This window comes from Monodon monoceros, unplaced genomic scaffold, assembly GCF_005190385.1.
Source record: "Monodon monoceros isolate NGI ecotype Baffin Bay Population unplaced genomic scaffold, NGI_Narwhal_1 Super_Scaffold_16, whole genome shotgun sequence".
NCBI classification, from domain to species: domain Eukaryota; kingdom Metazoa; phylum Chordata; class Mammalia; order Artiodactyla; family Monodontidae; genus Monodon; species Monodon monoceros.
The window spans coordinates 33,972,440-33,998,917 of NW_021703772.1; the positions used below are offsets into that span (position 1 = coordinate 33,972,440).

At 38.4% G+C, this 26,478-nt stretch overlaps 1 protein-coding gene across 1 annotated transcript in view; it reads left to right on the forward strand.

Moving 5' to 3' along the window:
• Positions 1-26,478, forward strand: part of C2CD6 (C2 calcium dependent domain containing 6) — a 148,031-nt gene that overhangs the window by 22,253 nt on the left and 99,300 nt on the right. Inside the window, 3 exon segments of the mRNA XM_029225123.1 lie at positions 136-187; positions 1,908-2,053; positions 23,452-23,571. Of these exon segments, the coding sequence (XP_029080956.1) occupies positions 136-187; positions 1,908-2,053; positions 23,452-23,571 (318 nt within the window).

The following is a 26,478-nucleotide window of genomic DNA, read 5'->3' on the forward strand; positions in this document are numbered from 1 at the left end:
GATAAGAAAAAAATATTTCTAATGAGAAAAACTAACAAATTGAAACTTAAAAAAATATAGTTTGGTGAGAGTAAAATGGAAGAAAAGTTAACTTTTAAAACTTAATTCGCTGTGTTTTTATTTTGATTGTTATAGGTTGGCTGCCTAGCCATTCATGTAAAGAAGTGCAAACATTTTACGCCTAGGAGTATCCTTTCTTTTGATTTAAGAACCATACTGTGATCATATATCACTGTTTCTGTTATATATTGCTGCCTTACAAAACACTCTAAGACTCAGTGGCTTAAAACATTAACCATTTTATTACCAATCACTATCTGTACGTTCACTAGGTGGTTCTTCTGCTTCACATTATCCCTGCTGGGGCTGCAGTTCAAAAGGGCTGGGATACCTAAAACGGCTCATTTACATGTCTGGTGCCTTAGTGAGAATGCCTGAAAGATTGGACTTAGCTGAGATGCTGAAAGGGTTAAACCTTTCTTTCCATGTAGTCCTAGGGTCTTGTCTTTCATCATTAAACATTTTTTCTGCATTAATTTTGATTTTAAAATATTACATTAAAATATCGATTACTGAAGTTTTTGGTGTCCACTTAAATTTTGTACCCTGGGTAGTGCCACCCTATCCTAGTCTCAGCCCTGGTCACGTCAGTTGCATGTTAAAGTAGTCACAGGACCAGGCCAGATTAAAGAGCAGAGGAAAATAAACTCCACTTTTTTTTTTTTTAATTACTTTATTTATTTATTTTTGGCTGCGTTGGGTCTTTGTTGCTGCGTGCGGGCTTTCTCTAGTTGCGGCGAGCAGGGGCTACTCTTTGTTGCGGTGCGCGGGCTTCTCATTGCGGTGGCTTCTCTTGTCGCGGAGCATGGGCTCTAGGTGCGTGGGCTTCAGTAGTTGTGGCACGCAGCCTCAGTAGTTGTGGCGTGCGGGCTCAGTAGTTGTGGCGCATGGGCTCAGTTACTCCACGGCATGTGGGATCTTCCCGGACCAGGGTTCGAACCCGTGTCCCCTGCCTTGGCAGGCGGATTCCCAACCACTGTACCACCAGGGAAGTCCTAAACTCCACTTTTTGATGTGGAGAGTGACAAAAGATTTTTAGCTATCTGTAATCCACCTCGATCAACATGTAAGTTAAAGAAGATATACATATCTTCTTGGATGATAATACTAATTTATTTCTAATTAATAACTTTGCTTCTCAAACACTGTTTAAAGGGTTTATTTTTCTCGGTGCCTTTAAATAAGCTGAATGCTTATTATTAGATCTGTCATGGCATAAAGCCAGTCTCATTATGAAGACTTGATGTTTCTTTTGTATATAAAGTGAACTATTGAAGAGAATTCTAAATAGAGAGAGTTTTGAAGATAATTAAATCATAAAACAAAATCGTTTTAATTCATGGAGTGCTATGAAAGATAAAAATACAGACCAATATAGTATAAGTGAAGTATATAGTGAAGTGAATTACAAAGTAGAATGCTGCTTTAAATTTTGTTGTCCTAAAATTAAGAATAAATTACTCTGAAGTGACATATTTTTTGAAGTTTTAAATTTCTATGTAATTACGCTTAGAAAAAAATTTTCAAGTATGTATTGGAAATGTTTAGTCACCTTAAAAATAATATATAGCAAAATTTGCAAAAGACTTATAATGGAAATGTGAGGATAAAAATATGAGAAGTAATCTAAGGAAGAATCAACCTTCTTTTCGTACTTATATTGTACCTACCACTGATGGGCAAAACTACTATTTTAAAAGACTTTCCTTATTGTTTAATATGCTCTATAATTTCTTTCTTTATTTGATTGATTCATAGATTTTGGCCTGAATTGTTTAATGGATTAATTTTACAATGTGTTACTGTTCAATTACAACAAAGTTTGCTTCCTAAATATGTATTTTCAGTCGGTTTACGACATTACAGTAATTTGTTCATTCGCATCTCTATTAACAACGTGGTGAAATGTACAAAAAAGTATAGCCTGCTACCCCCAAACAATGAAGAGGACACTGTAATTACATTTGATGAAGTGAAATATTTTTCTGTACAGGTAATGTTAAATTTCTCTTCTAACTAAAAGAATGCATTTTTATAGTTTCAAACGTTCTACACTAACAATGTCTTTTTTTTTTCCAGGGGGCAGGAAAGAAACAAAAGCAATGTTCTTTTATTTGATACTTTACAGTATTTTATTTCTGTATTATAGGCTATATTGATGTTTTTAGAGTTTACTGTAGAATACATAATCATGGTGTTCTTCTCTGAGATCTTGCTGTCAGTGATTCTGAGTGTTTATCACACATGGATGCATTTTTCTCTGTCTTAGTCTTCCCCTCCCATTTGCCCTCTTACACCTGCCTTAGTCAGCGTGGACTACTATAACAAATTACCATAGACTGGGTGGCTTAAACAACAAACCTTTATTTCTCACCTTTCTGGAAGGTGAGAAGTTCCTTATAAGGACAGTAATCAGATTCATGAGGGCTCCATTCTCATGACCTAGTGACCTCCCAAACACACTACCTACAAATACCATCACATTGGAGATTTAGACTTCAACATATGAGTTTTAAGGGGACACAAACGTTCAGTGCATAGCACACCCTTTTTTTTTCATCTCCTCCTTTCCCTCTCTCCTTTCTTCTTATATAGACTCTCTCTAATTACTTTCGCACAGATTAGCTTATTTAGTCTTTATAACCCTTCAGTATATATATATATACTCTTATTATCATCTTTATTTTGCAGATGAGGAAACAGATACTGTAAGGTTTAAAGAACTTTCTTAAGGTCATAGAACTAGTAGTTGGTGGAGCTGAGAATGCAGTCAGTCTGGCTTCATTAAACCACCTCTCATACCAGAGCTTGCTATGCTGAGTTTGCTTCTGTTTACAGTTAAGCTTCTTAGAATCTTAAATGTATCTCAGAGTTGTCTTTAAAATGAGTGACACTATTTCATTTAGCTGTAGGATTCCTTGATTTGTCCAGTTGTTTCCTGATAGTTTTATTACATTAGTTGAATTTTAGTGAAATACTAAAACATTTCCTCTATACCATATATACGTATATATATATATTTTTTTTCAAACTTCATTTTGCTTAACTGTTGAGTATTGAAGACAGTTCTTTAAACATAGTTTTTAAAAAAAGCATTGTTTTGCTAGAGGTAATCCATATTATTTCTTTTACTTTGCCAGTAATTTTCCTAGACTTCATTGCCAAGTTTTCAATAATTTTGTGGCTATATGTCCATTTAAATAAAACTTGAAATTAATACTGGAAAACAATATAAATTAATAGGGTGATTTTTAGCATAATCAAAATATTTTTCCTATATTTATTTTAATAGGAGCTATTAGTTTGAGTATAATAAGAGGAGAGTTTTAGTGGAACTCTGATGGAAAGTTTGGGAATGACCTAGTAATATTTACATAGAAAATGTACAAGCAAACAAAGAAACATAAAAAAAGCAAGACACATATTAACTCCAGGGAAATTAAAAAATGATACAGGGCAAGAAATATGATCATTGTAAGTATATTATTAAACCCTGAAAAATAGTTACATATACATAATAATATAAACACTAAGTATTATTCTAACAAAAAATGATATATAATATACTGGAGGACTGAGGGGAAAAGAAACGTGAAAATTGTGGGAGGAGGGTGTTGAGAGTGAATATTTTTCTTCCACAATAAGCAGTCAGTAGATGATATATACATGGCTTCAATGTTCATAGTAGCATTATTTACAGTAGCCAAGATATGGAAGCAACCTAAATGTCCATCAATAGATGAATGGATAAAGAAGATATATATACATACATACATATATACATGTACATACACATGATGGAATACTACTCAGCCATAAAAAAGAATGAAATTTTACCATTTGCAGCAACATGGATGGACGTGGAGGGCATTATGCTAAGTGAAATAAGTCAGGAAAGACAAATACTGTATGATATCACTTATATGTGAGATCTAAAAGCATACAACAAACTAGTGAATATAACAAAAAAGAAGAAGACTCATAGATACAGAGGACCAACTAGTGGTTACCAGTGGGGAGAGGGAAGGGGAAGGGGCAAAATAGGGGTGGGGAATTAAGAGGTACAAAGTATTAGGTATAAAACAAGCTACAAGGATATATTGTACAACATGGGGAATATAGAAAATATTTTATAATAACTATAAATGGAGTATAACCTTTAAAAACTGTGAATCACTATGTTGTACACCTGTAGTTTATATAATATTATGCATCAACTGTACTTCAGTTAAAAAAATAGTATCTAAAAACTAAAAAGAAAAAAAAAAGTAATTAGTAACATGATTTTATGCCCCAAACCAGAGAAATCCCTTAAAAAGGTTGAAAGGTGGCTTCTGAAGAGTGAAAATTAGGTAGTGGGTTGGGTAGTGTACTAAATTATACCTGGGATCGAATTTATGGAAGCATGACTGAATGACGACATAGAGAGGGTAATGCCGTTGAAGGAAGAATTTATTATTTATATTTCCTGAGAAAAAGGGACACACCACACCACACCACCCCAGAAGTTTCAGGGTGGTCAGGAGGCAGAAGACAGAAGCAAGGGGAGAGCCCAAGCCAAAGCCTTTATTGGGGTTTCCTTGAGAAAGGTAATGCAGGGTGGAATTCAACAGTTTAGAATTGACTAGTCTGAATAATTCCAGCAGGCTTTGGGCTGTAGTATAGTCTCTAGTTGCCTGGTACCTGGCCCTGGGATGATTTAGGGCAGGGGAAATATTGGTTCCATGTGAGAGATAAGGAGGTGGTTAGGGCTATAGACTTGAGATTGGTTAGTTAGCCTATGAAAGATGTGCTACGATCAAGCCAAGCCCTTTCCTATCTCTAGGATCTGGCTAGCCCGGGGAGGGAAAATCTCTCCCTGGCCAGCAAGCTTTTTAAGATGTTGAAACATCCTAAAATATAGGGGAAAAAACGGTTAATACAAGTGGGAGAAAAAGCATTTCTTTGATTTAGCCATTGTAAAACTGTTTGACTTTTAAACTATGTACTACCTAACTAGGATAGAATAAAATTATACTGTATATACTCTAGGACGTTAATTTGCTAAAGCTTACAAAGTAGATCTAGGTTAAAAATAAAAACATACACACCAAAAAGTAAAAAGGAATAGCAAGTGGATTTAACCTAGTTTAATTGTTCTGGGAAGCTGTTGGGTAAGTGATGTTAAAACAAAACTCATATCAAAGAATGAATAGTAGAGGATTTCTGTTCCGGCCATGCCTTAGCAGTTGATAGTAGATTTACTCTTCTCTTCTACACAAGCCTAAAACTAGTAAAATATATGAATCAACTATTTTTTGGTATTTGACAATGGGAATTTGGAGGGCTGCAATCCTTAAGAGAAGGGAAGCACAAGAGGTGAGCTCCACGTTTACAATAGCTTTCTGTCTGGCAGCAAATCTGGCACAGAGAAGTGAAACCCAAGCAGAAAGTAACAGTCTTTCTGGGTGGAGGAAGCAGAGGCTGAGCAGAGGAAACAGATGAGTTTTGGGCTGCTAAGGTGGCTGGAATTTGTAAAGCAGGGTACTAGAGAGGAGGGAGCAGCAGATAAGGAGCGCTAGAAATCTGTGTAGGTTTTCCACTCAGGTTCTTGGCTGGATCCTAAAGTGTGCATGTGCAAGGGGAGTTTGTAGGAGAAATTACAGAGAACAAGTGCTGGAGAGCTGAGAGCTGAATAGAGATTTCAGAAGTCACAAATTCAGAGTCTGATGCAGCTAAAGTGGAGAGAACTTGTTGAACATGCTCAGTATTCAGTTGAGATCCCAGAAAGGCCAGGTCTTAGGAATAAGGATCATATCCTAAGAGTAAGGGTTAAACCTACTAGGACTAAAGACAAAAAGTGAAACAGACCTATCCTCAAACTTTTTCATAGAATCAAGATGATCTTCCAGTAGTTGATTGCATTCCAGAAAAGAACTCAGTAGTTCTTAGAGGAAGATATAAAAACCCAGAGTCTCGGGCTTCCCTGGTGGCGTAGTGGTTGAGAGTCCACCTGCTGATGCGGGGGACACGGGTTTGTGCCCCGGTCTGGGAGGATCCCACATGCCGCGGAGTGGCTAGGCCCATGAGCCATGGCTGCTGAGCCTGCGCATCAGGAGCCTGTGCTCCGCAACGGGAGAGGCCACAACAGTGAGAGTCCTGCGTACCACACAAAAAAAACAAAAACAAAAAAACCCAGAGTCTCTATTACATATCCTTCACAATGCCCATCATATAATAAAGAATTGCTATTCATGGGGAAATAAAAACAGACAATAGGGGTAAACCCACAGGTGACCCAAATGTTTGAATCTGCAGACTGGAACATTATAACTATCATAAATGTGTCAAAGTGGAAAAGGAGGACAAAATGGATGATCACAATGGGAATTTTGAAGAGAATGGAAACTAAAAAGAACCAAATGGAGATTCTAGATATGAAAAATATAATATTGACATGAAAAATTCATTTGAAATGTTTCAAAGCATTCTGAACAGAACAGAAGGATCTGTTAACTGAAAGACAAGTCAATAGAAATCATTCAAATTGGGGCTTAGAGAGAAAAAAGATTGAAAACTGGAAGAGACCAGTGGGCAATATCACTCAATTTATAGATGTGTAATTACATGCCAGAAGGAAAGAAGAGGAAGTATTTAGAGTATTTAATATTTTAGAATTTTCTCTGCCAAACATTTTCCAAAGTTGATGAAAGACATCAATCTATAGATTCAAGAAACTCAGTGAACCTCAAGCAAAATAAGTACAAAGATGATCACACCAAAATACATCATAGTCAAACTGCTAAAAATGAAAATGAAAAAGAAAATCTTAAAGGTAGCCAGAGGGAAAAAACACATGACATTCAAGTGAACAACAGTAATAATAACAGCATACTTCCCATCAGAAACAGTGGAGGTCAGGGACTACCCTGGTGGTCCAGTGGTTAAGAATCTGCCTTCCAATGCAGGGGACGCGGGTTTGATCCCAGGTTGGGTGACTAAGATCCCACGTGCCATGGGGCAACTAAGTCTGTGTGCCACAACTACTGAGCCCACGTGCACTAGAGCCCATGTGCCACAACAAAGAGCCCGTGTACCACAACAAAAGATCCCACGTGCCGCAACAAAGATCCTGCATACCTCAACTAAGACCTGACGCAGCCAAATAAATAAAACAAATAAATAAATAAATAAAAATTTTAAAGAAGTGGAGGTCAGGTGTCAAGCAAATGCCGTCTTTCAAGTGGTAAAAATAAGGTCAACCTAGATTTCTAAATCCAATGAAAGTATTCTCCTAAAAAACTGTGAAAGACAAAAGCTGAGGGTTTTATCATTTTAATAAACATCAAAGGAAGGTTGATCCCAAATGGAAGTCCAGATTCACAGGAAGGAATGAAGAACACTGGTAATGGTAAATATATGGGTAAAAATAAAAGACTATTGAAAAGAAGAAAATAAATAAAAAGACTATTTTAGAAATGTTCTCCAAAAGACTAGATTGTTTTTTTTTTTACATATATACATTTAAATTTTTTAAATTATATATTGGAGTATAGTTGATTAACAATGTTGTGTTAGTTTCAGATATACAGCAAAGTGATTCAGTTATACATATACATGTATCTATTTTTCAAATTCTTTTCCCGTTTAGGTTATTACAGAATATTTTTAAATTAATTAATTAATTTTTGGCTGTGTTGGGTCTTCATTGCTGCACACAGGCTTTCTCTAGTTGCCGGCGAGTGGGGGCTACTCTTCGTTGTGGTGCATGGGTTTCTTACTGTGGTGGCTTCTCTTGTTGTGGAGCGTAGCCTCTAGGCACGTGGGCTTCAATAGTTGTGGCATGCGGGCTCTGTAGTTATGGTCACGGGCTCTAGAGCACAGGCTCAGTAGTTGTGGCACACAGCCTTAGTGTCTCTGTGGGATCTCCCTGGATCAGGGAACGAACCTGTGTCCCCTACATTGGATTCTTAACCACTGCGCCACCAGGAAGGTCCTTATTACAGAATATTGAGCAGCGTTCCCTGTGCTATACAGTAGGTCTTTGCTGGTTATCTATTTTTAAATATAGCAGTCTGTACATGTCAGTCCCAAACTCCCAGTCTGTCCCTCCCTCCACACCCTTCCTCAGTGGTAACCATAATTTCGTTCTCTAAGTCTCTGAGTCTGTTTCTGTTTTGTAAATAAGTTCATTTGTATATATTTTTTTAGATTTCACATATAAGGGATATCATATGATATTTGTCTTTCTCACTTCATTCAGTGTGATAATATCCAGGTTCATCCATGTTGCCACAAATGGCATTATTTCATTCTTTTTAATGGCTGAGTAATATTCCATTGTATATATGTACTACATCTTCTTTATCCATTCCTTCATCAATGGACATTTAGGTTGCTTCCATGTCTTGGCTATTGTAAACAGCGCTGCAGTGAACATTGGCATGCATGTATCCTTTCGAATATTTGTTTTTCTCTGGATATATGCCCAGGAGTGGGATTGCTGGATCATATGGTAGCTTCATTTTTAGTTTTTTAAGGAACCTCCATACTGTTCTCCATAATGGCTGTACCGATTTACATTCCCACCAACAGTGCAAGAGGGTTCCCTTTTCCCCACACCCTCTCCAGCATTTATTGTCTGTAGACTTTTTGATGATGGCCATTGTGACTGGTTTGAGGTGACACCTCATTGTAGTTTTGATTTGCATTTCTCTAATAATTAGCGATGTTGGGCATCTTTTCATGTGCTTCTTGGCCATCCGTTTGTCATCTTTGGAGAAATGTCGGTTTAGGTCTTCTGCCCATTTTTTTGATTGGGTTGTTTGCTTTTTTGTTATTGAGCTGAATGAGCCATTTGTAAATTTTGGAGATTTATCCCTTGTCAGTCTCATCGTTTGTAAATATTTTCTTCCATTCTGTGGGTTGTCTTTTCATTTTGTTTATGGTTTCCTTTGATGTGCAAAAGCTTTTGAGTTTAATTATATCCCATTTGTTTATTTTTGTTTTTATTTCCATTACTCTAAGAGATGGATTGAAAAAGTTAATTGTGGTGATTTATGTCAAAGAGAGTTCTGCCTATTTTTTCCTCTAAGAGTTTTATAGGATCCAGTCTTACATTTAGGTCTTTAATTCATTTTGCATTTATTTTTGTTTATAGTGTTAGAGAATGTCCTAATTTCATTTTTTTACATGTAGCTGTCTGGTTTTCCCAGCACCATTTATTAAGGAGACTATCTTTTCTCCACTGTATAATCTTGCCTCCTTTGTCATAGATTAATTGAACATAGGTGCATGCATTTATTTCTGGACTTTCAATCATGTTCCATTGATCTATATTTCTGTTTTTGTGCCAGTACCATACTGTTTTGATTACTGTAGCTTTGTAGTATAGTCTGAAGTCAGGGAGCCTGATTCCTTCAGCTCTGTTTTTCTTTCTCAAGATTGCTCTGGCTATTTGGGGTCTTTTGTGTCTCCATACAAATTTTGAGAATTTTTGCTCTAGTTCTGTGAAAAACGCCATTGGTAATTTGATAGGGATTGCATTGAATCTGTAGATTGCTTGGGGTAGTATAGTCATTTTCACAATATTCATTCTTCCAATCCAAGGGCATGGTATATCTTTCCATCTGTTTGTGTCATCTTCAGTTTCTTTCATCAGCGTCTTACAGTTTTCAGAGTACAGGTCTTTTGCCTCCTTAGGTAGGTTTATTTTATTCTTTTTGATGTAGTGGTAAATAGGATTGTTTCTTGAATTTCTCTTTCTTATCTTTCATTGTTAGTGTATAGAAATGTAACAGATTTCTGTGTATTAATTTTTTAACTTTACCAAATTCATTGATGAGCTCTAGTAGTTTTCTGGTAGCATCTTTAGAATTTTCTCTGTATAGTATCATGTCATCTGCAAACAGTGACAGTTTTACTTCTTCTTTTCCAATTCAGATTCTTTAAATTTGTTTTTCTTCTCTGATTGCCATGGCTAGGACTTCCAAAAACTATGTTGAATAAAAGTGGTGAAAGTGGACATCCTGGTCTTGTTCCTGATCTTGGAGGAAATGCTTTCAGCTTTAACCATTGAGTATGATGTTAGCTGTAGGTTTGTCATATATAGCCTTTATTATGCTGAGGTATGTTCCCGCTATGTCCACTTTCTGCAGTTTTTATCATAAATGTAAGACCAGATACTATAAAACTCCTAGAGGAAAACATAGGCAGGACACTCTTTGACATAAATTGCAGCAATATCTTTTTGGATCCATGTCCTAGAGTAATGGAAATAAAAACAAAAGTAAACAAATGGGACCTAATTAAACTTAAAACCTTTTGCACAGAAAAGGAAACCATAAACAAAATGAGAGGTTTTTTTTTAGTCTTAGTTTCAATTTTAGTACTTGTGATTGTGTCTGTTCATATTTTCTATTTCTTCCTGGTTCAGACTTGGGAGACTGCACCTTTCTAAGAATTTGTCCATTTCTTCCAGGTTGTTCATTTTACTGGCATATAGTTGCTTGTAGTAGTCTCTTAAGATCCTTCGTGTTTCTGTGGTGGCCATTGTAACTTCTTCTTTTTCATTTCTAATTTTATCGATTTGAGCACTCCACCTTTTTTTCTTGAAGAGTGTGGCTAAAGGTTTATCAATTCTATCTTTTCAAAGAACCAGCTTTTAGTTTCATTGATCTTTTCTGTTGTTTTATTTGTCTCTATTTCATTTATTTCCTCTCTGATCTTTATGATTTCTTTCCTTCTGCTAACTTTGGGTTTTGTGTGTTCTTCTTTCACTAGTTGCTTTAGGTGTAAGATTAGGTTTTTATTTGGGATTTTTCTTGCTTCCTGAGGTAAGCTTGTATCACTATAAACTTCCCTCTTAGAACTGCTTTTGCTATGTGCCATAGGTTTTGGATCATCGTGCTTTTGTTTTCATTTGTCTCTATTTTTTTAAATCTTTTTTTTAATAGATCTTTATTGGAGTATAATTGCTTCAAAATACTTTGTTAGTTTCTGTTGTACACCAAAGTGAATCAGCCATATGCATACATATGTCCCCATATCCCTTCCCTTTTGAGCCTCCCTCCATCCTTCCTATCCCACCCCTCGAGGTCATCGCAAAGCACCAAGCTGATCTCTCTGTGCTATGCTGCTGCTTCCCACTAGCTAACTGTTTTACATTTCGTAGTGTGTATATGTCGATGCTACTCTCACTTCACCCCAGCTTCCCTCTCACACCCCGTGTCCTCAAGTCCATTCTCTATGTCTACATCTTTATTCCTGCCTTGCAACTAGGCAGGAATCATCAGTACCAATTTTTTTTTAGATTCCATATATATGTGTTAGCATACAGTATTTGTTTTTCTCTTTCTGACTTACTTCACTCTGTGTGACAGACTCTAGGTCCATCCACCTCACTACAAGTAACTCAATTTCATTTCTTTTTATGGCTGAGTAATATTCCATTGTATATATGTGCCACAACTTCTTTATCCATTCATCTGTTGATGAACATTTAGGTTGCTTCCATGTCTTGGCTATTGTAAATAGAGCTGCAATGAACATTGTGGTACATGATTCTTTTTGAATTATGGTTTTCTCAGGGTATATGCCCAGTAGTGGGATTGCTGGGTCATATGGTATTTCTGTTTTTAGATTTTTAAGGAATCTCCATACTGTTTATTTCCATAGTGGTTGTATCAATTTACATTCCCACCAACAGTGCAGGAGAGTTCCCATTGCACCACACCCTTTCCAGCATTTACTGTTTCTAGATTTTTTGATGATAGCCATTCTGACAGGTGTGAGGTGATACCTCATTGTAGTTTTGATTTGCATTTCTCTAATAATTAGTGACATTGAGCATCTTTTCATGTGCCTCTTGGCCATCTGTATGTCTTCCTTGGTGAAATGTCTGTTTAGGTCTTCTGCCCATTTTTTAACTGGATTTTTTGTTTTTTTGATATTGAGCTCCATGAGCTGTTTGTATATTTTGGAGATTAATCCTTTGTCTGTTGTTTCATTTGCAAATATTTTCTCCCATTCTGAGGGTTGTCTTTTTGTCTTGTTTATGGTTTCCTTTGCTGTGCAAAAGCTTTTGTGTTTAAGTCCCATTTGTTTATTTTTGTTTTTATTTTCGTTTCTCTAGGAGGTGGGTCAAAAAAGTTCTTGCTGTGGTTTATGTCAGAGAGTGTTTTACCTGTGTTTTCATCTAAGAGTTTTATAGTGTCTGGTCTTACATTTAGGTCTTTAATCCATTTGGAGTTTATGTTTGTGTATGGTGTTAGGGAGTGTTCTAATTTCATTCTTTTACATGTAGCTGTCCAGTTTTTCATTTGTCTCTAGGTATTTTTAAATTTCTTCCTTGATTTCTTCAGTGATCCATTGGGTGTTTAGTGGCATATTGTTTAGCCTCCATCTGTTTATGTGTTTTACAGTCTTTTTCTTGTAGTTGATTTCTAATTTCATAGTGTTGTGGTCAGAAAACCTGCTTGATATGATTTCAGTTTTCTTAGATTTATTGAGGCTTGCTTTGTGGCCCAGTATGTGATCAGTCCTGGAGAATGTTCCATGTGCACTTGAGAAGATTGTGTATTCTGCTGCTTTTGGGTGGAATGCTCTATAAATATCAATTTATATCAAAATATCAAGTCCATCTGGTCTAATGTGTCTTTTAAGGCCTGTGTTTCCTTATTGATTTTCTGTCTGGATGATTTGTCCATTGATGGAGGTGGGGTGTTAAAGTCCCCCACTATGGGACTTCCTTGGTGGCGCAGTCATTAAGAATCTGCCCGCCAATGCAGGGGACATGGGTTCAGGCCCTGCTCTGGGAAGATCCCACATGCCACGGAGCAACTAAAGCCCATGCACCACAACTACTGAGCCTGCATTCTGGAGCCCATGAGCCACAACTACTGAGCCTGCATGCTGCAACTACTGAAGCCGCATGGCCTAGAGCTTGTGCCCTGCAACAAGAGAAGCCACTGCACTGAGTAGCCCACTCACCACAATGAAGAGTAGCCCCCTCTCGCCACAACTAGAGAAAGCCTGTGCGCAGCAACAAAGACCCAACACAGTCAAAAATAAAATATAAATAAATAAATTTATAAAAAACAAAGTCCCCCACTACTACTGTGTTGCTGTCAGTTTCTCCTTTTATGACTGTTAGTATTTGCCTTATATATTGAGGTGATCCTATGTTGGATGCATATGTATTTACAATTGTTGTATCTTCTTCTTGGATTGATCCTTTGACCATTATGTAGTGTCCTTCACTTTCAGTCTGTGTGTGTCCCTGGATCTGAAATGGGTCTCTTATAGACAGCATATATACAGGTCTTGTTTTTGTATCCATGCAGCCAGTTTATATCTTTTGGTTGGAGCATTTAATACGTTTAAGGTAATTATTGATATGTATGTTTTTACTGCCATTTTGTTAATTGTTTTGGATTTGTTTTTGTAGGTCTTTTTTCTTCCCTTACTCTTTTGTTCTCTTCTCTTGTGATTTGATGACTAATTTTAGTGTTGTGCTTGGATTCCTTTCTCTATTTTGTGTGTGTATCTATTGTAGATTTTCGGTTTTGGGGTTGCCATGAAGATTTGGTATCTATAACAGTCTGTATATAAACAAGATTGTTTTAAGTTGCTGGTCTTACAATGCATTTCCAATATCCTGCATTTGTGCTCTCCTCTTCTCACAATCGCTGGTTTTGATATATTTGTGTGCAGATCATTTCCTACTTTTACTGTATGTTTGCCTTTACCGATTAGCTTTTCCATTCGTAATTTACTTGTTCCTAGTTGTGGCCTTTTCTTTTCCATCTAGAGAAGTTCCATTAGCATTTGTTGCAAAGCTGGGCTGGTGGTGCTGAATTCTCTTAGCTTTGGCTTGTCTGTAAAGCTTCTGATTTCTACATTGAATCTGAATGAGAGCTTTGCTGGGTAGAGTATTCTTTGTTGTAGGTTCTTCCCTTTCATCACTTTAAATATATCGTGCCACTCCCTTCTAGCCTGAGAGTTTCTCCTGAGAAATCAGCTGATAACCTTATGGGAATTCCCTTGCATGTTACCTGTTGCTTTTCCTTTGTTGCTTTTAATTTTTTTTTTTTGCCTTTAATTTTTGTCAATTTATTCTTTGTGTCTCAGCATGCTTCTCCTTGGGTTTATCCTACCTGGGAATCTCTGTGCTTCCTGGACATGGGTGACTGTTTCCTTTCCCATGTTAGGCAATTTCTTAGCTATTATCTCTTCAAATATTTTCTCAGGTGGTTTCTCTCTGTCTTCTCCTTTTGGGACCTCTATAATGTGAATCTTGGTGCATTTAATGTTGTCCCAGATCAAGATGGCAGTGTGGGAAGATGCGGAGTTCGCATCTCCCCACGACTAGGGCACCTGCAGGATGCTGTGGGGGACCTTGACACCCAAGGAGATGGGAGGAACCCCCAAGCGAACTGATAGGACATGGGGGGACTGAGGTGGGGGAAAAGTGGAAGCTGGACAGGACGGGCACCCCTGAGGGTGGCTGAGAGAGGGGAGGGGTTCCCACACAAGGAGGGACCCTTGGGGGCTTGGATCGGGGGGAACACGCCCAGTGTATCCCCTGCCCAGTCTGCCAGAGAAATCTGCTCAGCTCTTTGGCTAGGCCCTATGCCCTCTGAGGCCCCCTCCAGGCCGTGTGGGTCCTGGGGGCGTAGGAGGGAGGTTGGGGGAGAGCAGGAGAGGCAAGCAGGAGGGGTCTTCCAGGACCAGAGTAGCAGGAGAGGAGCAGAAGGCATTTGCCCCGCCCACTTCAGCCCAAGAAGCCTGCTGGGCTCCCAGATGGGTTCCCCTGCCCTCTGAGACCAGAGGCGGGAGGCACGCCTGGGTCCCTTCTGTTCCTTTGAGCCTAAGCCCCACGCCCACACACCCAAGATCCTTTTCCAGCCCTGCAGGTCCTAAGCATAGACCCCACCCATCACCCAAACCCCACCCCTGCTTAGGCCCCGCCCTCCACAGCCAAAGCCTTTTCCAGCTTTTTTTTTTTCTCCTCCTCTTTTTTAGTATTGTGGTTCTGTTTTACCTTCTGGTTGTTGTTTCATCTATATTTTTATGTTTATATTCTTTCTAACATCTGTTAGTTATCTAGTCTAATTTTATTTTTTACTATGTTATTGTTCTCCCCCTCCCCCCCCCCTTTTTTTTTTTTTTTTTGCTGCTCCGTGTGGCTTGCAATATCTTGGTTCACAAGCTGGGGATCAGGCCGAAGCTCCTGCAGTGGGATCACCAAGTCCAAACCACTGGACTAACAGAGAACCTGAGACCCCAGGGACTATTCATCGGAGTGAGGTCTCCTGGAGGTCCTCATCTCAGAACAAAGACCCAGGTCTACCCAACAGCCTACAAACTCCAGTGTTGAAAGCCTCAGGTCAAACAACCAGTAAGACAGGAACACAATCCCACTCATCAAAGAACAAAAAAGGGGCTTCCCTGGTGGCGCAGTGGTTGGGAGTCCACTTGCCAATGCAGGGGACGTGGGTTCAGGCCCTGGTTTGGGAAGATTCCACAAGCCATAGAGCAACTGAGCCTGTGTGCTACAACTACTGAGCCTGTGCTCTGGAGCCCGCAAACCACAGCTGCTGAGCCCGCATGCCACAGCTGCTAAAGGCCGTGCGCCTAGAGCCCGTGCTCTGCAACAAGAGAAGCCACCGCAATGAGAAGCCTGCGCACCCTAACAAGGAGTAGCCCCCACTCACCGCAACTAGAGAAGGCCCACGCACAGCAATGAGGACCCAATGCAGCCAAAAAAAAAAAAAAAAAAGACAGCAAAATATTATGTCACAGATGAAAGAGCAAGGTAAAGACCTAGAAGACCAAATAAATGAAGAAGAAATAGTCAATCTACTTGAAAAAGAATTCAAAGTAATGATAGTAAAGATGATCCAGAATCTCAGAAATAGAATGGAGGCACAGATTGAGAAAATACAAGAAGTTTTTAACAAAGATCTAGAAGAAATAAAGAACAAACAAACAGAGATGAACAACACAATAACTGAAATGAAAAATACACTAGAAGGAATCAATAACAGAATAACTTAGGCAGAAGAACGAATAAGTGAGCTGGAAGACAGAATGGTGGAAATAACAGCCAAGAAGCAGAATACAGAAAAAAGAATGAAAAGAATTGAAGACAATCTCAGAGAGCTCTGGGACAACAGTAGATGCACCAACATTCGAATTATAGTGGTCACAGAAGAAGAGAAAAAGAAAGGGTTGAGAAATCATTTGAAGAGATTATAGCGGAAAACTTCCCTAACACGAGAAAGGAAATAGCCACTGAAGTCCAGGAAGCACAGAGAGTCCCATACAGGTTCAACCCCAGGAGAAACACACCAAGACACATATTAATCAAACTAACAAAAATTAAATTCAAAGAAAAAATATTAAAAGCAGCAAGGGGGAGACCTTCAAGATGGCAGAGGAGTAAGACATGGAGATCACCTTCCTCCCCACAAATACATCAAAAATGCATCTACACGTGGAACAACTCGTACAGAACACCTACTGAGTGCTGGCAGAAGACCTCCGACTTCCCCAAAGGCAAGAAACTCCCCACATACCTGGGTAGGGCAAAAGAAAAAAGAAAAAATAGATACAAAAGAATAGGGACGGGACCTGCACCTCTGGGAGGGAGCTGTGAAGGAGGAAAAGCTTCCACACACTAGGAAGCCCCTTCACTGGTGGAGACGGGGGGTGGCAGCGGGAAAGTGTTGGAGCCACGGAGGAGAGCGCAGCAACAGGGATGCAGAGGGCAAAGCGGAGAGATTCCCGCACAGAGGATTGGTGCTGAGCGGCACTCACCAGCCTGAGACGCTTGTCTGCTCACCCGCCGGGGTGGGACGGGTGGGGGCTGGGACCTGAGGCTCTGGCTTCTTTGGAGGTCAGATCCCAGGGAGAGGACTGGGGTTGGCTGCGTGAACACAGCCTGAAGGGGGCTAGTGCGCCACAGCTAGCAAGGAGGGAGTCCAGGAAAACGTCTGGAACTGCCTAAGAGGCAAGAGACCATTGTCTCAGGGTGTGCAAGGAGAGGGGATTCAGAGCACGGCCTAAATGAGCTCCAGAGACAGGTGTGAGCTGTGGCTCTCAGTACAGACACCAGAGACAGGCATGAAATGCTAAGGCTGCTGCTGCAGCCACCAAGAAGCCTGTGTGCGAGCACAGGTCACTATCCACACCTCCCCTCCCGGGAGCCTGTGCAGCCCACCACTGCCAGGGTCCTGTGATCCAGGGACAACTTCCCCAGGAGAACACACAGCGTGGCTCACGCTGTTGCAATGTCACACTGGCCTCTGCCACTGCAGCCTCGTCCCACATTCCGTGCCCCTCCCTCCCCTGAGCCTGAGTGAACCAGTGCCCCTAATCAGGGGCTCCTTTAACCCCGTCCTGTCTGAGTGAAGAACAGACGCCCTCAGGCGACCTACACACAGAGGTGGGGCCAAATCTAAAGCTGAGCCCCGGGAGCTGTGCAAACAAAGAAGAGAAAGGGCAATTTCTCCCAGCAGCCTCAGGAGCAGCGGATTAAATCTCCGGAATCAACTTGATGTACCCTGCATCTGTGGAATACCTGAATAGACAACGAATCATCCCCAAATTGAGGCGGTGGACTTTGGGAGCAACTATAGACTGGGGGTTTGCTTTCTGCATCTAATTTGTTTCTGGTTTTATGTTTATCTTAGTTTAGTATTTAGAGCTTATTATAATTGGTAGATTTGTTTACTGATTTGGTTGCTCTCTTCCTTTTTATAAAATATAGATGTATATTTTTTCCTTTTTCTCTTTTTGTGAGTGTGTATGTGAATACTTCTTTGTGTGATTTTGTCTGTATACCTTTGCTTTTACCATTTGTCCTAGGGTTCTGCCTTTCCTTTTTTTTTTTTTTTTTAGTATAGTTTTTAGCACTTGTTGTCATTGATGAATTTGTTTATTGGTTTGGTTGCTCTCTTTCTTTCTATTTTTTATTTTTAATTTTTTTACTTTTATTTTAATAACTTTTTGTTTATTTATTTTTCTTTTTTCTTTCTTTCTATTTTTTTCTCCCTTTTCTTCTGAGCTGTGTGGCTGACAGGGTCTTGGTGCTCTGGCCAGGTGTCAGGCCTGAGCCTCTGAAGTGGGAGAGCTGAGTCCAGAACATTGGACCACCAGAGACCTCCCAGCCCCACGTAATATCAAATGGCGAAAGCTCTGCCAGAGATCTACATCTCAACACTAATACCCAGCTCCACTCAACAACTAGCAAGCTACAGTGCTGGACACCCCATACCAAACAACTAGCAAGACAAGAACACAACACCACCCATTGGCAGAGAGGCTGCCTAAAATCATAAGTTCACAGACACTCCAAAGCACACCACCAGACATGGTTCTGCCCACCAGAAAGACAAGATCCAGCCTCATCCACCAGAGCACAGGCACTAGTCCCCTCCACCAGGAAGCCTACACAACCCACTGAACCAACCTTACCCACTGGGAGCAGACACCAAAAACAATGGGAACTACAAACCTGCAGCCTGTGAAAAGGGGATCCCAAATGCAGTAAGTTAAGCAAAATGAGAAGACAGAGAAATACACAACAGATGAAGGAGCAAGGTAAAAACCCACCAGACTAAATAAATGAAGAGGAAATAGGCAGTCTACCTGAAAAAGAATTCAGAGTATTGATAGTAAAGATGATCCAAAATCTTGGAAATAGAATGGAGAAAATACAAGAAACGTTTAACAAGGACCTAGAAGAACTAAAGAGCAAACAAACATTGATGAATACAATAAATGAAATGAAAAATTCTCTAGAAGGAATCAATAGCAGAATAACTGAGGCAGAAGAACATATAAGTGACCTGGAAGATAAAATAGTGGAAATATATATAACTACCGCAGAGCAGAATAAAGAAAAAAGAATGAAAAGAATTGAGGACAGTCTCAGAGACTTCTGGGACAACATTAAACACACAAACATTCGAATTATAGGGTTCTCAGAAGAAGAGAAAAAGAAAGGGTCTGAGAAAATACTTGAAGAGATTATAGTTGAAAACTTCCCTAATATGGGAAAGGAAATAGTCAATCAAGTCCAGGAAGCACAGAGAGTCCCATACAGGATAAATCCAAGGAGAAACATGCCAGGACACATATTAATCAAACTATCAAAAATTAAATACAAAGAAAAAATATTAAAAGCAGCAAGGAAAAAGCAACAAATAACATACAAGGGAATCCCCATAAGGTTAACAGCTGATTTCTCAGCAGAAACTCTGTAAGCCAGAAAGGTGTGGCAGGACATTTTTAAAGTGATGAAAGGGAAAAACCTACAACCAAGATTACTCTACCCAACAAGGACCTCCATCAGATTTGATGGAGAAATTAAACCCTTTACAGACAAGCAAAAGCTAAGAGAATTCAGCACCACGAAACCAGCTTTACAACAAATGCTAAAGGAACTGCTCTAGGCAGGAAACACAGGAGGAGGAAATGACCTACAATAACAAACCCAAAACAATTAAGAAAATGGTAATAGGAGCATACATATCGATAATTACCTTAAGTGTAAACGGATTAAAAGCTCCCACCAAAAGACATAGACTGGCTGAATGGATACAAAAATAAGACCCATATATATGCTGCCTACAAGAGACCCACTTCAGACCTAGCGACACATACAGACTGAAAGTGAAGGGATGGAAAAAGATATTCCATGCAAATGGAAATCAAAAGAAAGCTGGAGTAGCAATTCTCATATCAGACAAAATAGACTTTAAAATAAAGACTATTACAAGAGACAAAGAAGGACTCTATGTAATGATCAAGGGATCAATCCAAGAAGAAGATATAACCATTGTAAATATTTATGCACCCAACATAAGAGTACCTCAATACATAAGGCAAGTGCTAACAGCCATAAAAGGGGAAATCAACAGTAACACAATAATAGTAGGGGACTTTAACACCCCACTTTCACCAATGGACAGATCATTGGTGAAAGTGATCAATGAAGGAAACATTGGTATGCTCATCAATGAAGGAAACATTGGTATGCATTTGGTATGCTCATTTTCCTTGGAAAATTATTTGTGGACCTTTTTTGAGGTCTAGGGTGAAAGTAGCACTTCTAAGGAATACTCGTGTTTGCTTCTAAGGCATACCAAATATTTAAAGAAGAATTAATAGCAGTCTTTCTCAAATTCTTCCAAAAAATAAAAGAGAAGGGAGCACATCCAAACTCATGTTACAAGGCCAGCATTACTGTGATACCAAAACCAGACAAGGACACTACAAGAAAATTCCAGGCTAATATCCCTGATGAACATGGATGCAAAAATCCTCAACAAATGATTCGCAGACCAAATTCAGCAATACATTAAAAGAATCATGCATGTTACATTAATATGATTAAGTAGGATTTTCTCCAGGGATGCAGGGGTAGTTCAACATCTCCAAATCAGTCTATATTATACACCACATTAATAAAAAAGATAAAAATTACATGATCATCTCAATAGATGCAGTCAAAATTCAACATCCATTCATGACAAAAACTCTCAAAAAAGTGGGTAAAAAGGGAATGTACCTCAACATAATGAAGGCCATATATGAAAAACCCACAGGTAATATTATACTCAATGGTGAAAAACTGAAAGCTTTTCCTCTAAGATTAGGGACAAAACAAGGCTGCCCACTCTTGCCACTTTATTCAACATGATAATGGAAGTCTTAGCTGGAGCAGCTAGGAAGGAAAAATGAAAGGCATCCAGATTAGAAAGGAAGAAGAAAAACTGTCTCTATTTGCAGATTACATCATCTTATATATAGAAAAATCTAGACTCCACACACACAAAAAAACCTGTTAGAACTAATAAATTCAGTAAAATTGCAGGATACAAAATCAATATACAAAACCAGTTACATTTCTATACACTAATAACAAATTGTTAGAAAGAAAAATTAAGTCTCATTTACAATTGCATCAAAAAGAATAAAATACCTAGGGAAAATTTAATCAAGGGGGTGAAAGACCTGTACACTGAAAACGATGACATTGATAAAAGAATTTGAAGAAGACACAAATGGATAGGGATTCCATGCTTATGGATTGAAAGAATTAATGCTGTTAAAATGTTCATACTATCTAAAGCAATGCAATCTCTATCAAAATTCCAATGGCACTTTTTACAGAAATAGGAAAACAATCCTAAATTTTGTTGTAACCACAAAAGACCCCAAATAACCAAGGCAATCTTGAGAAAGATTAAAGCTAGAGGCATCACACTTCCTGATTTCAAACTATATTACAAAACTATAGTAATCAATATGCTATTGGCATAAAAAGAGACATGTAGCTCAAAGGAACAGAATAGAGAGCCCCAAAATAAACCCACATATATATGGTCAATTAATTTATGATAAAGGAGCCAAGAATATACAATGGGGAAAGGGCAGTTTCTTCAGTAAATGGTGTTGGGGAAACTGGACAGCCACAGGCAAAAGAATGAAACTGGACCACTATCTTATACCATACATAAAAAGAAACTCAAAATAGATTAAAAAGTTGAACATAAGACCTGAAACCATAAAATTTCTTGAAGAAAACATAGGAGGTAATTCCTTGACATTGGGCTTAGCAATGATTTTTCTTGGATTTGACCCCAAAAGCAAAGGCAACAAAAGCAAAAATAAACAAGTGGGACTACATTAAACTAAAAAGCTTTTGTACGGCTGAGGAAACGATCAACAAAATGAAAATGTAACCTACAGAATGCAGTAAAATATTTGCAAATCATATATCTGATAAGAGGTTAATGTCCAAAATATATAAAGTACTACAACTCAGTAGAAAAAAACCCCCAAACAATCCAATTAAAAAATGGGTAGAGGATCTGAATAGACATTCTTCCAAAGAAAACATACAAATGGCTAACAGGTCCATGACAACATCAATAATAATCAGAGAAATGCAAATCAAAACCACAGTGAGATATCACCCCACACCTGTTAAAATGTTGGTGAGGATGTGGAGAAGAGGGAACACTTGTGCACTGCTGGTAGGAATGTAAATTGTTGCAGCCACTGTGGAAATAAATATGGAGGTTCCTCAAAAAATTAAAACTAGAACTACCAGATGATCTAGCAATTCCTCCTCTGGGTATTTATCCAAAGAAAATGAAATCATGGTCTCAAAAAGGTATCTGCACCCTCATGTTCATCACAGCACTTACAATAGCCAAGACCTGGAAACAACCTAAGTGTCCATCCACAGTGAACGGATTAGAAAAATGTGGTATATATACACAATGAAATCTTACTCAGCCATAAAAAAGAAAAAACCCTGCCATTTGCAATAACGTGGTTGGATTTGGGCATTATGCTAAGTGAAATAAGTCAGAGAAAGAAAAATATGGTATGATCATTTATATGGACAATCTAAAAAAATAAAATAAGGAAATTCCCTGGCGGTCCAGGGGTTAGGACTCCGTGCTTTCACTGCTGAGGACACGGGTTCAATCCCTGGTCAGGGAACTAAGATCCTGCAAGCCGTGTGGTGCAGCCAAAAAAAAAAAAGAAGGAAAAAAAAATGAACTCATAGTTAAAGAGAACAAATAGATTGGTGGTTGCCGGAGGTGGGGTTTGGGGGTGGGTGAAATGGATGAAGGTGGTCAAAATGTGCAAACTTCCAGTTATAAGATAAATAGATAAATAAGTCCTTGAGATCTCATGTACAGCAAGGTGACTGTAGTTAACAATAATGTATTATATATTTGAAAGTTGCTAAGAGAGTAGATCTTAAAAGTTCTCATCACAAGAAAATAATTGTAACTGTGTGATGATGGATATTACCTAAACTTACAGTGATAATCATTTTATAATTTATACAGATATCAAATCATTATGTTGTACAGCTAAAAGTAATACAATGTGATATGTCAATAATATCTCAATTAAAGAATGTTTTTAAGGGCACCTAGAATATTAGGGTGGGGAGGCATGAGATCTATTTCAAATTAGCAAAAGAGTATATGAACTTTAAAGGTCTTATAATAATGGTATTGTGTTACAAAGCTCAAGGTTGGAAGAGAGTTTCAAGCTGAGACAATGATATACTTTATCAAAAAGTAAAAGAAAAAAGACAGAAAAGGATGTTGGATGTCTTTTGGTATTAAATGTTTGGATTACGTAGATTATTTGGGTTGGATATTGGTTACTGGACTACCTTTGATAATGTAGTTTCAGTAGAGTATTTAGGCTAAACTTTTGAATAGAGTTAAGAAGAGAGTGTATAGGCAATGGGTGTTTCCAAAAAATGGGTGTTTCAAAAAGTGTATTTTGTGGATGTATTTGTTCAGAAATTATGTCTGAAACTCAGACTGAAAATTTAATGCTTCTTTTCATATGTATTTTTGTATCAAGGTTCCTCGACGTCAAGATGATGAGAAGAATAATATTTATTTGGAACTAATGCAACATGACAGTACAAAATATCTTCTCTTATTAGGGAGTGTTCAGGTACATCTTTATGAAGTAATTCAGGTATGTATCAAAATTTTTTTCACCTTGGTATCACATTGTCCAGTTGGTGTTTGTTGTTAAGATTTATCTGTACCTGATGGACTCCTTTTGCTTATTATCTGTGTTATGTGCTTAGTAAACTCATGTGCTTAGTAAACAATATCTTCCTCTGGCTCAAAAAAAATGTTAGTTTGTAACAGCATAATGTTTTTTTTTATTTTTATTGCAGTATAATTGCCTTACAATATTGTGTTAGTTTCTACTGTACAGCAAAGTGAATCAGCAATACGTATACATATATCCCTTCTTTTTTGTACTTCCCTTCCATTTAGGTCACCACAGAGCACTGAGTAGAGTTCCCTGTGCTATACAGTAGGCTCTCACCAGTTATCTACTTTATACATAGTATCAATAGTGTATGTATGTCAGTCCCAATCTCCCAACTCATCCCATCCCCCACCCATTTTCCCCTTGGTATCCATACGTTTGTTCTCTATGTTTTTAAAAATTTATTTTCTGGAAGGGCAGTGATACAACCTAACAACCTAAAAGACTAAGCATGCTTGTTTGTTTGTTTCATTTTGTTTTCTGAGATGTTTCTAAACGAGACCCAAACCACAAACTCTCTTAATTGTGAGCACCAGTTTCACATCGGTTCTTTTATCTTTAGCTGGGCTGCTTGCAGTCTGCCCTGTGCATGTGTCATTTAGGAGTCAGCCAAAGTTTTAGGCAGAGTTTATACACAGATTCTGTGGTTCCTTCTCTCTCGCTGTCTACTGCCTCCTGCCCTTTCCTCCAAGAAAAGATAATGATTCTTCTGAACTTTGTATTTAATATTCTCTTGCTCTTTTCATAGCTTTACTACTTAATGTAAGTTACAAAAAATTGTATCTTTTGTGTTGCTAAACATATTATGTTTCTAAGATTAATACACTTAATTTCATTAGCTAGTACTCATTTTTTCACTGCTGTATACGTTCCATGTGAGAGTGTTCCCCAGTTTATTTATCTATAATGTTTTTTTGTGTTTTTTTGCTGTACACGGGCCTCTCACTGTTGCGGCCCCTCCCATTGCAGAGCACAGGCTCCGGACGCGCAGGCTCAGCGGCCATGGCTCACGGGCCCAGCCGCTCTGTGGCATGTGGGATCCTCCCGGACCGGGGCATGAACCCGCGTCCCCTGCATCGGCAGGCGGACTCTCAACCACTGCGCCACCAGGGAAGCCCTATCTATAATTTTTTAATGGATATTTTGATTGTTTTCAGTTTTTTACTATTGTGCACATTGCTGCAGTGAATTTTTTTGAACATATCTTCCAGTGCGTATCTGCAGAAAGTCTCTACATTATGATGAATTGCCCTCTATGAGTCTCTATGATGAATTGCTACATCGTAGGTAAAGAGACCATGTTATTTATTGATCAGAGTTATCAGAGAAAGAAATTTTGGTTATTTATGGATTTCCCCCCAAAGCCTTATGATTTTAGCTGTGGTATGCTGCCTCTGTGTATTATCTGTCAGAATTCTTCTACAGGCACTTCTACCTTAATTAAATATCACATCATTTTCCTTATTAGAATTTCTCAGTTACCCCCTTTCGGTCAAAACGCAGATCCCAGAAGTACAAAGTTTACCATGAGGACTTTGGTCTTTTTTTTTTTTTATGCACTTTTATTGGCTTGATGTTGGCTTGGGCTGATAGTTCTATAATAATATTTAAGCATCTGGACATCAGACAATAGAGGAAGGTAAGAACTGTGAGACAAATGTTTTGCATTTAGTTTGTATCCAGCCCTATTCAAACTAGGCCTAATGGGAGAATAAGTCCCATGGATGAGTTTGGCCCACCTTAAATAGCCAAGTGACCTTTTTTTTAAACTTTTATTTTGAGATAATTATAGATTCACATGCTGCTGAAAGAAATAATACAGCATGATCCTATGTACTCATTTTCCCCCTGATGGTAACATCTTTCAAAACTATGGTAAGTATCACAACCAAACTACAGAACGTTTCCATCTATACAAGGATCCCTGATGTTGCCCTTTTATAGCTACACCCACTTCCTTCCTGCCCTTACCCTTCCTTAACAATTGGTTACCACCAGTCTGTTCTTCATTTCTGTAATTTTCTCAATGTAACCTTTTAGGATTGGCGTGTTTTCAGTTAGCATGATTCTCTGGAGAATCATACAGGTTACTGCATGTATCCATAGTTCATTCCTTTCTGTTGTTGAGTAGTACTTCATGGTGTGAATCTACCACAATTTGTTTAAATATTCGCCCATTGGAGGACATCTGGGTTGTTTCCAGTTTTTGGTGGTTATGAATAAGTTACTAGAGTCACAGGTTTTTGCGTGAATATAGTGTTCGCTTCTCAGATAAGTTTCTGGGTTATAAGGTAGTTTGTGTGTACCGTTTTTAAAGAAGCTGCCAAACAAACTGTTTTCCGTAGTGGCTGTGCCGTTGTACATTCCCAGCAGAAATGTATGAGTGATCCAGTTTCTCAGCACCCTCGTCAGCCTTTGGTAGTGTCACTGTTCTTTATTTTAGCCATTCTGATGGCTGTGTAGTGTTACTGTGGTATTAATTTGCAGTTCCCTAACAGCTAGTAATGTTGAACATCTTTTTAGGAGGGCCTTTTTTTTCTCCTGGTTTTATTGAGATGTAATTTACATGCAGCACTGTACAAGTTTAAGGTGTTCAGCATAATGATTTGGCTTACATACCTGATGAAATGATTACCACAATAAGTATAATGAATATCCATCATCTCCTATAGACAAAACACCAAAGAAATAGAGAAAAAAATTTTTTATGATGAGCAGAACGCTTAGGATTTACTCCCTTAATAACTTTCATGTATAACATGCCATGGTGTTCATTGTTTTTATCATGTTGTACACTACATCTCTAGTACTTATTTATCT